The 14674-nt window shown below is 42.1% G+C and overlaps 1 protein-coding gene across 1 annotated transcript; it reads right to left on the bottom strand.

The window, feature by feature from the left end:
* Positions 1-224: 224 nt before the first annotated feature.
* Positions 225-1726, bottom strand: LOC138839384 (homeobox protein ESX1-like). The gene is made up of 3 exons (XM_070038957.1): positions 1634-1726; positions 1031-1397; positions 225-343 (listed from the first exon to the last, which is right to left on the bottom strand). The coding sequence occupies exons 1-3, from the start codon at positions 1698-1700 to the stop codon at positions 253-255; spliced, it is 525 nt and encodes a 174-aa protein (XP_069895058.1). The 5' UTR covers positions 1701-1726; the 3' UTR covers positions 225-252.
* Between the last annotated feature and the right edge of the window lie 12948 nt (positions 1727-14674).

Raw genomic sequence — 14674 nt, 5'->3', positions numbered from 1 at the left:
CATGTCTACACACAGATGAGTTTCCCAAAATTCCATTGTTCAAGTAAATTCAACTTTATTTTATCTATTTTAGTGCAGGAGTCATTTGTCCTTTATACCAGTAACAGACATTTCTTTAAATACTCTGGTTTATTTATCTAATTTCTGATTAGAAAATCATTCAAACTTTGTCCCACAAGCACAGAAGAAGTACGAAAGCCACACACACACCTGAACGTATCTAGGAGGCGGGTTGAACTCTTGAAGCAGGCTTTAGGATGTCTGCCCAGACAGATCATGTGTTTTCAGGTTCACTGCCCTGAACTGGGTCTCAGTAGCACTCAAGTCTATAGCAAGCTCCTCCCTGAGGGGAGAAAACAGCACATGGTCTATATCTGGAGTTGCCAATGAAATGAAATGAAATGTAAGAACACACGTTTTTATGCTCATTAAAAAAAAGTCTGTCCATCCAAACCACAGCTCATTCTACCTACTTCCAGGTTTCCTTCATGGACAGTTTTTCTTGAGTTGATAAACTAAGGAGATACTAAAAAAACCATCTGAGACTAATTAATGATGTTTCAATATAGCATGTAAAATTCTACACTAGTGAAAATGACTGTGATGGTCAAATCATCAAAGTTTTATTTTACCATTGTTCTGGGATTGCTTGTGTTTCCATGTGGTGCTGAAGATGAAAACCAGGGCCTTGCTCATTCTGGACAAGCTCTCTCCGTAGAGCCAAACCCCCAGCTTGAGTTTTAAATATATAAAAGATTTGTCCCTCATTTTCACCCGAACGTCGATCCTGACTCCAATGAAATGTTATTAATAATAGTAGGAGGACAAAGTTTCCTGACTTGTGTTATTTCTATACCGCATGTATTTACCTTGATGTCCACCTGTCCCCCTGGTACACACAGTCAATGGCCTTAGGCCCCCTAAGGAGAGGAGGGAAGGGAAGGAGACTGGGAACAAGGCAAACACGATCAGGAACAAAACAGACCACGTTGGGGGGAAAAAGCACAAACAAACAGAGGAAGCTACTTACCCAGCGAACAATTCAGGGTGGTTAATGCGTAAGAAAATGTTCTCCAGCTCTTCCAGTTCTAAATATTGGAAGGGGAAGTAGACTCTGCGATCCATATCCAGAGGCTGATATGCCATGGCACTCTCCTGGGCAAATTCCTCCCTTTTAGGCTCCTCCCAGGCTGGCTCTTCCCATTCCCACTGCATGGGTTTCCCCACACCACTGCCTTTGCTGCCATTCTGGTCGTCATAGTCTTCCATGGTGTCCTGAGCTCCTAAGACCAGGCAGCTCCCGTCTCCCTCTGCTCCCTGCTCATCTTGACACAATATTTTGTCTCCGGCCTCGTCTCCTTCCCCTCCAGTTACCAAAGTCATTGTGGATTTCACATCTGAAAAGGAGGAAGGAGAGAGAAGTTCCCAGAGATCAGAAGATGGGAGATATCTAGAGATGAGGAGCAAGAGCCAGATGAGCGATCACGTGGTGGTGGAGGCCATCACCTACCTCGACATTAGGGACTTCGAAGTGAGGGCCACACATGGAAATGGCGACAGTGGAGCGACCCCTCCGCTCAACTGTCCTCAGGTTAGTTTCTGGGAATTCACCCTAAATTGTCTGTTCACTTACCCTGAACCTCTTCCTGGAGCCCATAAGCTTCCTGGCTCTGGCAGCTGCTTCCCTGGGGAAGGTCCATATCGTGATGCCTTCCAAGGTGTGCACCTCCCCAGCTCCTAACTGCCACTTCCTTTCCGGCGTCTGGGGCCGGCGCTACGTCGGGCCTTGAAGTTCTGAAGTCCAAAGTCCTCACAAGGTTTAGCTGTACTGTAGGAGGGGGCCACTCATTTATGAGGCACTAGGTCCTGTGAGGTGTGGTCATAGAGTAGAGGGCGTGGCTGCCAGACGTTAGTCTGTCTGTCTGTCTGTCTGTCTGTCGGTTTTGTGTTTCTATTGTGGGTGCTAAAACAGTAGCTTAGTCCAATATTCCCCCATTCCACTTCCTGCTTTACCCTGACTGACAAAGTGGATGTGAGAATTTCCCAAGTTAACTTCAGACATGGGGAGAGGTGAAGGAACTACCCTCACACCACTCTCCAAAGAATATACCTGAATCCACACCTCTGTGTAGACTAGCTGTCTTAAGACACAGTGTCCTTAACTCCTCAAGAACTACTGAGGTCCAGACAACCCAGAGCCCCTAACAGCTCCAGCATATGCAACGGAATACAGGGAGCCTTGTGGTGAGGGCTCTGAGAACCACTCAACCTTCTAATCCATTATCTCCCAAAGTACCTAAACAGGCCTAGTGATGAAGCTAACTACCTGATACATGTTTTATTTGTTTTTTGTTGTTTTGTTTTATTGAAAGCATAGGTTGAACTGTTCTTCAGAGGGTCAGGGGAACAGAAGAAGTGTGAGATTGTGTTTCCAGAACACTTTGAATGCTCAAGTGAAAGGTCCAGGAAACCTATTTAGTTTGGAGAAAAACCCCACTACTCCATGCTGGGGCCCACTTGTAGAACCCTTCTCCCATGTCCTCATGGCAAGTGTCCCATTCACTCCTCCTTGATGCAACTGGGGAACATTCAACACATGCTGATTTGTGTAGCCCTGGTGAGCCTCTACCTTCACATCTTCTATTGAAGTTCAAATGGAACCTGTACTGACTGAGCAGATGTGTAGGCTTGAGTTACCACTGAGCCTTTCCCCTCATCTCCTGCTCCTTATTCCTATTGAGAGAGGTAAAGGACCAGAGAGGGTACACCCTCTCTGAGGGAATTTTGGGGGAGTTTGCTAAGCAAGGATTTTTAATGTTAACAATGTCATAGTTTCCAGGTGTCCAAGGCTCACACCTATAATCTTAGCTATGCAGAGGGTTGAGGTCTCAGAAGTGGAGTTCACAGAGATCCCGGGCAGGGAAGTCCATGAGACACTTCTCTCTAATTAAGCACAAAAGGCCAGAAATGGATCCGTGGCCCAAGTGCTAGAACACTAGCTTTGAGTACAAAAGCTCAGGCACAGCACCAAAACCCTGAATTGATGTCAGAAGACCAGCAAATATTTTATACACACACACACACACACACACACACACACACACACACGCACACACACACACATGCACACATATATAATGTTGGTATATGTATATAATATACAGGTATTATATATTTATTATATATAATAATAATGTTTATGGCTAAGTTTGTAAGCCTTATTTAATATAACTTTCCATGTCAATGTCATGTGGGCCTCAGCAGACTTACCTTTGTCAGAACATTCCTTCCTCCCTGTTGCAATAAACCGGGAGCTATTCAAGGAGTAGCCAATTCTGGGGTGACTCATCAGACTAATTGCAAAACCCTGACTACTTTGAACACTTTCAAGGATGCATTGGTGAAGATATGCTTTAGCTGCAAGCATCACTGAAGCTTTGGCTGCTGGCCACAACTTCAGCTTCAGGGGCCTTGCACCGGTCACAATCACTCCAGATAAATTGCTCCACTTTGAAGACTTCACTGTGGGTAAGTGTTGAAAAGCTCTTGATGAGTCTTGCTCACCTTGATGCTTTTATCCCTCAGGTGAGGTGGGAACACCTCACTTCTCCTGCTGTCAGCACAAAGTGTGTGGTAGGTGCAATAGGAGGCTGTCATTAAACCCAATGTGAACATTGTGATTGGTCTTTGTAAAAGTACACGTTGTCCAGGCAACAGTGCGTCACATCTGTAATCCTAATACTCAGGAGGTTGAGACCTCAGGATTGTGGTTCAACAGCAGCCCAGGTAAGAAAATGAGTGAGGCTCTCATCTATAATTAACCACCAAAAAAGGCTAGAAGTCCAGCTATAGCTCACATGATAGAGGGCTAGCCTTTACCAAAGGCTCAGGGACAACACCCACGCCCAAGTTCAAGGCCCGGGACTTCATTAAAAAAGAAAAGTACAAATTGGTAGACTCAAGTAAAATGGTGATATCCAAATAATATAGTTGAGTTAGAAATCTGCTAAAAACTGTTCGAATTATGGAGACTGGATGACCATTCTCTTCCGTACTATATTCATATTTATTGTTTCAATAAGAAGTCTACAACAGCATTGGGTGCCAGTGGCTCATGCCTGCAATCCTAGCTACTCAGGGGACTGAGACCTGAGGATCACGGTTCAAAGACAGCCTAGGCAGGAAAGTCCATGAGACTCTCATGTTCAATAAACTAATCAGAAGAGGCTGGAAGTGGCACTGTGGAACAAGTGGTAGAGCACTAGCCTTGAGCAGGAAGAAGTAGCTCAGGGACAGAGCCCAAGCCCTGAGTTCAAGCCCCAGAGCTGGCAAAAAGAAAGAAAGAAAGAAAACAAGAAAAGAAAAAGGAAAAGGAAAAGAAACTACAACACCCTTTCTTTTTAACCTATCTCTCTGCTTCTACCCTGACCCCCCAAACAGTGCTCCTTTCACAATCATCCAGGAGTCTTCAACATGAGAATTTGTAAAGCGACTGCATGGACTCATCACATAACTGTTCAGCACTGAGCTGATAAATAATTGTTGACATTTGTAGTGTTTAAGAGAAACCACCAGTTTGAATTTTCTTACTTTTCCCACTTACAAATGTGTATCCAATTAAACTGAATTTTCTGACTAGAAGGCGATCATTTTATCATGCGCTATGGGAAACCATGGCAGTGGAACTATAGCAGGAATAAGAAATCGTCCTTGACAAGCCCATGTGAAAAGTTAAGGTCTACTCTTAAAAACCCTAATATTGTTTCAGCAAATTAACTGAGGAAATGTTTTATGTGCTATGTCATAATGCCCACTGAACTACAGGTATCCTCTTTACAACTAACGTCTAATCAAAATAAATCACATAATCACTATTTTACAGAGGAAAATGTCATAAAAGATTGAGATTGTTCCCCTCATTTTGTTTAGCATGGTACAATAGAACGAGGAAAAAAGAAGAGTACATTTCTCACAAATCCCATCTAGGAAATTTTTAGGGAATTCTCTCTAGAAATATTCCCAAAACAAAGAGAGCTCCCTGACCCCTTTCATTCCCATCTGGAATGGTGTGAGAAAGTAGGTGATTCCAGAGAAAATCAGAGGTTAGTTAGGATGTCAGTTGCAACCCATAGGAATTACAAACACAAGATAAAATTCCAAGGAAATATGTAATTTTGTTTTGTTTTGCACTAAGTGGGGAATGATTAAATCTCTCATAGTTTACAAACCAAAATTCATTCCAATGCTAACGAAGAACACATCTCCCACTATACTCCACAGCAACAACTAAGTAAACTGCCCAAAGCCGCTGCTTGCGGGTTCTGAAGAGCAAATATTAGCTGACAATTTCAAAAGAATTCCAGATTTTGATGACAAACTGGAGTAGCAGTGAATCTACCGTTTGGGCTTTCTCTACTATCTCCGGGCCTCGTGTCATGACAGAATGTGGACTCTGAAATTGTGAATTAGCACAGTGAGAGTTTACAAAAGCCTCCCTAGATATTACATAATGAAGAGGAAAGGGAATTTCTGATGCTTAGAGTGAGTGGGGTGAAATAAGTTTTCCTGTTTGCAAATAATTTCTCCATTTACTCACAGCTAAGTCCTGAGTACCTCTGAGGAAGAACCCAGCTCTCCACTAAGAGTAACCGTGGCACTGGAGAAGGGGAGCACCTGATGATTTTGTCTATTTTGGTCCTCCCACGGTGTGGCTCAATTAGACAGATGTGATGATGGGAACGAAAAATCAAATAGCAGAGCAAATAAAAGTTGAAATCTTATCTTTCTGGTAAATTGTGAAAAGGATAGTCCAGATAATAATATCAACAACAACGACATCAACAATGCTAAAAAGAAAAAAGAAAAAAATTTCATGGAAAACCAAGAAAATAATCTTGGAAAGCTAAGAAGAATAATACATTTATTCCATAAGAAGAATGGTGTGACTACTTGTAAATTTCTCATCAGAAACTTAGAGACCAGAAGGAAATAGAACACACTTCATAAATTCCCCCAAAGAAAGAGCTGTCAATAGGATTCCATAACTAGGAAAAATATCTCATAGCAATGATAGTAAAATGAAGATTTTTCAACTAAAGAAAATTTAAAGAATTCCTTAGTAACAGAATGGCTTTGAAAGTTCTTCAGAGAAAAGGGACATTTTGCCAAAGAACATTTAAAATACCAGCAAGAAATGAAGAATAACAAAACTGATGAGCATTTAAGTGAATCTCATACATTACTGACTAGTCTCTTCAATTCCTTAAAACGTGTTTTGACAGTTTAGATTCTTCATGCTAATCAAAGGTATAGTAGGAATAGCTATGTTAGTCTTTTAAAAGTAGACTTCAGAGCAAAACAGAATAATAAAAATAAAAACCAGAGAATTACTTTGCTATGGTAAAAGATCTCTTCTTCAAGAAAATATAATCATTGTCTTATAAAATAACATCAGAAATGCATTTCAAACAAAACCTAAAAACATTGAAAGGCAAAGTGAACATACAGTAGACGGAAAATCAAGCATTTCTTTCTCAGTAATCAATAGAACAAGTACAAAATAAGGAAAGTTTCAAAGATCCAGACAACACTAAACAGCTAGGTCCAATTAACACTTAAACTTCCCTAGCAAATAAAATTATACTCTTTCAGTGCCTCTGGGCCATTCTCCAAGACAGATACTGTATTAGCTCATAACTAAGTAAGCCATAACTAAATTAAGAGAATCTAAACCATTTAAAATATATTCTCTGAGTAAAAAGGATTGCAACAAGAAATATGTTACTGAAAAATAGCTAGAAAATCGCCCTTGGGAAATAAACAACATACTTCTAAGAAATTAAGTTCATAGGCTGTCATTTTTCATACTCCATTATACCCAACTACAAACAACAGCAGGATACCAGCCACTTGTACTTAAAGTTGTATTCTCCTATCAGTCTTGCTATAACTAAGCGTGCATCAATTACTTATACACCAGGTTCTCTCTGTGTATATTTATTCCCTCACGTCATGCTCAGACATTTATAAATTCACTCATGAATTTATCTGAAGGCCTATACCTGAGTTTCATGGTTTTTAGTGAAGTATCAGTCGAACTCGCTTATAGCTAATTTCTTGTTGCATTAATTTGCATACCTGTCAAGTCAGATTGATGCCCAACATGACTGCACAGAGACAAGTTTCCCCAAATCCCATTGTTCAAGTGAGTTCCACTGTGTTCTATCTAATATATACAGGAAATGAGAGTGAAAATTTAGTTTTTTTCCCCTACTGGTAACAGGAATTTCTATATCCTGTGATTTATTTATCAGTACCACTTCTCATAATACAAATACACCCAACATTCAAAATTTGTCCCACAAACATAGAAAAGGCAACAATAACCACAAAATCTTCAGCATATCTAGGAGAAGGGTTGAATTCTTGAAGCAGCATTTAGGATGGCTGCCCAGGAAGATCATTGGTTTTCAGATTCACTGCCCTGCACTCAGTCTCAGTAGCACTCCAGTTTATTGAAAGATCCTCTCTGAGGGAAGAACACAAAACATGGTTCATATTTGGAGCTGTTAATGAAACAAAGTATACAAATATAGGGTTTATGCTCATATAAAATATTCTGTGCTCCCAATAACCACAGCTCATTCATGCTCACTTCCAGGTTTCCTTCAGGAACAGTTTTTCCTGTGTTCAAAATTTAAGGTAGCACTCAGAAACTAAGATGGATAATGTTTCCATGCAGCACTGAAAACTCTATAGACTAATAGAAATGTCTCTAAGATGACCAAATTGTGAAAATCTTATTTTATTGTTGTTTTTGCGTTGCTTTTGTTTCCTTGTGGTGCTGGGGATGGAACCAGGGCCTTACTCAAGCTGGGCAAGCTCTCTCCACATAGTTAGGCGCCCAGCTCTAATTTTAAATATAGAAAGAGCTTTCCCTCATTTACACCCTATGTCAACCCTGAGTTTCTGAATTTGAGTTGTTTCTATGCCACATGTATTTACCTTGATGTCCAGTTGCGATCACCATCACTCTGGTGCAACCACTCCGTGGCCTTAGGCCCTCAAGGTAGTTTTTCACTAAGGGGAGGAGGAGGGGAAGGAGACTGGAAACAAGGCAGACATGACCAGCAACAAAATGAAGCACGCAGGGTCGGGGGGAAAAGCACCAACAGAGGAAGCCACTTACCCAGAGAACATTCCAGGGAATTTAATGCGCAGGAAAACGTGCTCCAACTGGTGCACTTCCAACTCTTTGAAAGGGCGGTAGGCTCTGCAATCCACATGCACAGGCTGAGACCCGGCCTCCTCACTGCCACTTCCACAGCCCATGGGGTTGCCGTCTTCTTTCTTGGTGTCCCGATCTCCCGTGACCAGGCAGCTCTCTTCTCCCGCCACTCCCTGCTCATCTTCGCACTTTATTTTCTCCCGGGCCTCGTCTCCTTCCCCTCCAGTCACCGAAGTCACTGTGGGCTTCACGCCTGAAAAAGAGGAAGGGGACAGAAGTCCCTGGAGATAAGAAGGTGGGATGGATGTAGAGGAGAGAAGACAAGAGCTAGAGGAGCGGGCAGGTGGTGGTGGAGGACTTCACCGCGAGCTGAAGGACTGCTGAGTGAGGGACAGCACGCAACAATGGCGGCGAAGGAGCCACCTGTCCACTCAATCGGCCTCAGGTTTGCTTCTGGGAATTCAGCTCAAGTCATCTGTGCACCTACCCTGCGCCTCTTCCTGTAGCCCTTGGGCTTCCAGGCTCTGGAAGCTGCTTCTCTGTGGAAGGTCCATAAGGCGATGTGTTCTGAGCTGGGCAACAACACTCCAACTCCAAGCTGCCGCTTCCCTTCCGGCTGCTGGTCTGGGCAATAGTGGTTCTTACAGCTCTGCTCCGCCTTCTATTTTGAGGTTCTCACGAGATTTCATTGTGCTATGACGTGATGTGGGGGTGCAGCTTCTGGGGCGCATGCGCAACTTCTTTCTAAGCCACTTGTGATTCTGGGGAGCAGCCGTAGAGTTGGTCGTGAAATTGCAAGAGGGTTATTGAGAGAGAGAGAGAGAGAGAGAGAGAGAGAGAGAGAGAGAGAGAGAGAGAGAGAGAGAGAGAGAGAGAGAGAGAGAGAGAGAGAGAGAGAGAGAGAGAGAGAGAGAGAGAGAGTCTGTGTGTGTGTGCGCGCGCGCGTGTGTATGGGCTCAATTTGGAAGCTTAGTGAATATTCCCACTTCCATTCACTTTAGCCCTGCCAAGAATGGAGCTGGGGAAGAGGAACATGAACAAAGCTGCACGCCTGTGCTTTGCATAGTTCCATTGCTCATCTCTCCATTCCACCTGGTGCCTCTCTATTTGTACAAGTTGAATGGGGGAAGCAAGAGGGGCAGAGGAACAAGACCACTCACTATGACCATATTTGGAAACATATTTGGAGAAAATCTATCAGTCTAGCCCTCCATACAGAGTAGCTTCTTTGTGGCAATTTCCCCTACCTTCTCAAGAGTTAGAGGGGAAAAAAGAAGAATTAGACTTAAAGGAGCAGAACGAATCTTGTGCTCATCCTTACAGCCATGCCCCAGAAGCGAAGACTACTTAAAAACAAGTTGTGTCTGCTTCCCACAAGCTGCAGCTCACTTCACATCATAGCAAAAGGAAACCTCGCGAGAACCCCAAAATGGAAGGAATTGTAAAGGGCCACTACTAACCAGACTAGGAGCCAGAAGGGAAGCGGCAGCTTGGAGCTGGAGTGTTGCACATCTCGGAAGACATCATGTTATAAACCTTCCACAGAGAAGCAGCTGCCAGAGCCTGGAAGCCCATGGGTTCCGGAAAAAGGTGCAAGGTAGGTGAATGGATGATTTGGGGTGAATTCCCAGAAACAAACTTGGGCTGGTTGAGTGAACGTGGGCTCCTTTGCCACCGTTGCCACATGCAGCCCTCCACTCACGTTTAAAGCCTCCACCTACTTACTGCTCTGTCTTCTAGCTCTTGCCTTCTCACCTCTGTATCTGTACTACCTTCTCCTCCCCCGGGACATCTCTACCCTTCCTTCTTTTCAGATGTGAAGCCCACAGTGACTGGAGGGGGAGGAGAAAAGGCCTGTCAGAAAATAACATCAAGATGAGCAAAGAGCAGCCGAAGAAGGCACCTGCCTGGGTGCCGGGGCTCAGAACACCATGGAAGACGATGTCAATCAGATGGGAAGTGAAAGTGGCAATGAGGAGAAACTCAGGCAGCAGGAGCAGGAAGAACTTTTCTGGTTTGGAGCAGCCTGAAGGATATGAGTGTGCCCAAGGGTTTCAACCTCTGGATGTGCACCACAGAGTCTACTGACCACTCATACTGTTGGAATTGTACCAGTTAGAGCACATTTTCCTATGCATTAAGTGCCCTGAATTGTTAGCTGGGTAAATGGCTTCCTCTTTATAAGCTTTTCCTCCCTGAATGCTTTGTTTTGTTGCTGATCATGTTTGTCTTGCTTCTAGTCTCCTTCCCTCTCTTTCCCTTAAAGAAAAACGAACTTGGGGGCCTGAGGCCACTGAGTGGTTGCACCAGAGTGAGGGTGATAGTTACTAGACATTGAGATAAATGCTCGTGATATAGAAATACCTCAAATGAAATTTTGCACTTCAGCTTTTGCTAATAACATTATATTGGAGTCAGGGTTGGCATTAGTGTAGAAGTGAAGGGCAGATCCTTTCTGTATGTAAAATCAGTACTGGGGTTACTAACAGTATGGAGAGAGCTTTCCCAGTACAGGAAGTGCCCTGAGTTCCATCCCAGGCACCACTTGGAAATAAAAGCAATCCAAGAACAACAATGATATAGATTTTTGATTATTGGATCATCATAGATTGTTTTTGTTGGAATTTTAAATGTGGCATTGAAGCATCATTAGTCTTAGTTTCTTAGTACCACTTTATCAACTCAAGGAAAACTGTCCCTGAAGGAAACCTAGAAGTGGTATGAAAAAAATGTGGCCATTTGTAGAACAAATTTTTTTAAATTTTATTTTATTTTTATTTTTTAGGACAAAAAAAATTTTTTGGGGGGGGTCCGGTCGTGGGGCCTGAACTCTGGGGTCTAGGCACTGTCCCTCAGCTCTTCAGCTCAAGGCTAGCACTGTACCACTTGAGCCACAGCGCCACTTCCGGCTTTTTTCTTTTTGCTTCTGTGGTGCTGAGGAATCAAACCCAGGGCCTCAGGCATGCAAGGCAAGCGCTCTACCACTGAGCCACCTTCCCAGCCCAAGGACAAAATTTTTTAATGATCATGAATTATATATTTGTATATTTCATCTCATTACCAACTCCAAATATGGACCATGTGCTATTTTCTCAATAGACTTGAGTGCTACTGAGACCTAGTGCAGGGCAATGAACCTGAAAAACTATTACCTACTTGCCCATCCATTCTAAAATCTTGCTTCAAGAATTCAACCATCTGGTTATACGCATATCTGTGTGGGTTTTGTTCCTTCCTATATGTTTGTGGGAAGACGTTTGAATGTTGAGGGTCTTTGTGTTGTAAGTCATAGGACAAATAAACCACAGTATATAGAAATGCCTGTTACCAAATGCTTAGAATAGGGACACAGGTTGACCCATTGTAACAATGAGATATACAAGACAATAACTATGTTGAAAATGAACTTTACAACTTGTAGGGGGGGTAAGGAGGGAAGAGTTGGGGAGATGGGGAAGGAAGGGATGGTAAGGGAAAAACAAAGGAGAAGGTAATAATACTTGATAGGAAATGTACTCATTACCTTACTCATGTAACTGTAACCCCTCTGTACACTATTTTACAATAAAAAAGTATTTGAAAAATAAATACAAAAAAGGAAATGCCTGTTACCAATATGAAAAATAACTGAACTTCTACTCATTTCCTTTACTAAATTAGATAAAATACAGTCAAATTCACTTCAACAGTGGGATTTTGGAGAAACTCATCTGTGTGCAGACATATTGAGCAACACTCTGACTTGAGAAGTATGCAAATTAATGCAAAAAGTAACTAGTTTATGAGAGGGTTCAACTGATACTTCATTTGGAACTATGAAAGTCAGTTATAGGCCTTTGACTAAAATCATGCGAGAAGTTGTGTAAGTGTTTCAACATTAGGGTCAGGGAATAAACACACACACACATAGATAACCTGGAATATGAGTGATTAATATGTACTTAATTATAGCAAGGCAGATAGCAGGATTCAACTCAACATAAAATTGGCTGGTTGTCCTGCTGTATTTTTTAGTTGGGAGTGATGGGATATGGAAAATGACAACCTACCAATTTAATTTCTTAGAAGCATGTTGTTTATTTTCCAAGGGCGATTTTCTAGCTATTTTTTGGTAATATATTTCATGTTCTAATCCTTTTTATCAGAGAACATACAATAAATTATTTGGATTCTCTTAATTTGTTTTATGGCTTGCTTTTTTAGCTAGTACAAGATCTGTCTTTGAATGGTCCATAGGCATGTAAAAAGAGTATCACTTTATTTGCTAGGGAACTGTGTCAACTGGATCTAGCTGTTTAGTGTTGGCAAGATCTTTGAAACTTTCCTTATTTTGTATTTGTTTTACTGAATACTGAGAAAGACATGCTTGATTTCCAACTAATGTATATTTATTTCTTCTTTTAATGCTTTCAGGTTTTCTTTGGAATGCATTTTGATGTTCTCATATTACACAATTATTATATGTTCTTGATAAAGACAGTCATTAAAGCAGAATAAAAATCTTCCTTATGGAATTTTTTTACTCTGAAGTCTACTTTAAAAATATTAACAGGGGCTGGGAAGGTGGCTCAGTGGTAGAGTGCTTGCCTTGCATGCCTGAGCCCCTGGGTTTAATTCCTCAGCACCACATAAGCAAAAGGAGAAAAGCCGGAAGTGGCGCTGTGGCTCAAGTGGTAGAGTGCTAGCCTTGAGCTGAAGAGCTGAGGGACAGTGCCCAGGCCCAGAGTTCAGGCCCCACGACCGGACCCAAAAAATAAATATATAAAAAATAAATAAAAATATTAACATATCCTCACACCCGTAATCCTAGCTACTCAGGAAGCTGAGATCTGAGGATCGCGGTTCAAAGCCAGCCGGGGCAGGAAAGTCCGTGAGACTCTTAGCTCCAATAAACCACTAGAAAACTGGAAGTGGTGCTGTGGCTCAAGCGGTAGAGCACTCGCCTTGAGCTGAAGAGCACAGGAACAGCGCCCAAGCCCGGAGTTCAAGCACCAAGACCGACCCCCCCAAATTAACATATCCATTTCTACTTAACTAATTGTCAAACCATATTTCAAAGAATTCAAGAGAACAGTCAGTGATCTATGAAAATTACTTAAATGTCTATCAGTTTTGTTATTCTTTTCTTGCTGGTATTCCAGATTTCATTTTAGCCAATATCCCTTTCTCTGAAAAACTTTCAGAGCAGTTCTTTCACAGCAGTTCTGGTAGCTACGAATTCTATAAATTGATCTTTCTTTTTTTTAAATTTAATTTTATTTTATTTGTGAACATACTGTACAGAGGAGTTACAATTACATGGGCAGGATAATGCATACATTTCTTACCAAGCATTGCAGCCCCCTCCTTTGTTTACCCTTCACATCCCTACCCAGCCTCCTCCCCTCCCCCCCAATCCCAATCCTTCTCCTTCCCCCCTTTCCCCCTCCCACACCGACGTTGTAAAGCTAGTTTTGGACATGACAACTTGTACTTCTCTTTGTTGCAACAGGTCCACCTGTATCCTTAAACAACTGGTTTTTCCCCATCTCCTCCACAAGTTATACTGACATCAAATATAGTGAAAGCAGGGGTTATACTGTGGGGGAGGGACATACAAAGCAACAAAGAGATAATCTTATAAATGCATTAGAAACACATGCATGAAAGAAAAAAAACATTAAAATACACATCTAAGGGTTCATTTTCCTGACATCACATTATCTGACCTTTTCCGCTTGACTCATACATATACTAGATATTACAAATAAGGGAAACCATGTAAATTGATCTTTCTATGAAAAACCTCATTTTACTTTCATTCCTGAGCAATTTGTTCTTTGAGAAAGATCGATCACAACAGTCACATTGGGACTGATGACAGCCTCTTTTTACAACAATTACGCACTTTGTGTGGACAGCAGAAATGACATGGTTCCACTTCACCTGAGGGATAAAAGCATCATAGTGAGCAAGACTCATTCAGATGGTTTCAAGACTTATCCACAGTGAACTCTTCAAATGGGGGCAGTTTATCTGGCATGATTGTGTCTAGTGCAAAGTCCCTGAAACTGAAGTTCTGACCAGCAGCCAAAGCTGCAGTGATGCTTCCAGATAGAGTATAGAAGATAGGCATCCTTGAAAGTGTTCAGAGTAGTCAGTTTTCACAAGTAGCCTTATGAGTAATCCAAAGAATGGCTCTTCCTTGGACAGCTCCCGGCATAAGGAAAGTGTCTCAAAGCTGTAAGCACAAAGTCAAATCTGCTGAGGCCCTTATGAAATTAACTTATTTAAAGTTATAGCAAATCTGTCTTATGAACTTATGGTGAACTCAAGGTCCGGGTACTGTCCCTGAACTTTTGTTCTCAAGGGTGTTGCTCTACCAGTATCGCCACAGACTTTACCAACCAGGGATGGCTTTGAACCATGATCCTGAGATATCAGTCTCCTGAGTAACCAGGATTACAA

Source organism: Dipodomys merriami, unplaced genomic scaffold (assembly GCF_024711535.1).
Source record: "Dipodomys merriami isolate MVZ:Mamm:240054 unplaced genomic scaffold, mDipMer1.0.p SCAF_3, whole genome shotgun sequence".
Taxonomy (NCBI): domain Eukaryota; kingdom Metazoa; phylum Chordata; class Mammalia; order Rodentia; family Heteromyidae; genus Dipodomys; species Dipodomys merriami.
The sequence above is the reverse complement of the archived record's forward strand: the minus strand, read 5'-3'. Positions and strand labels throughout refer to the sequence as shown.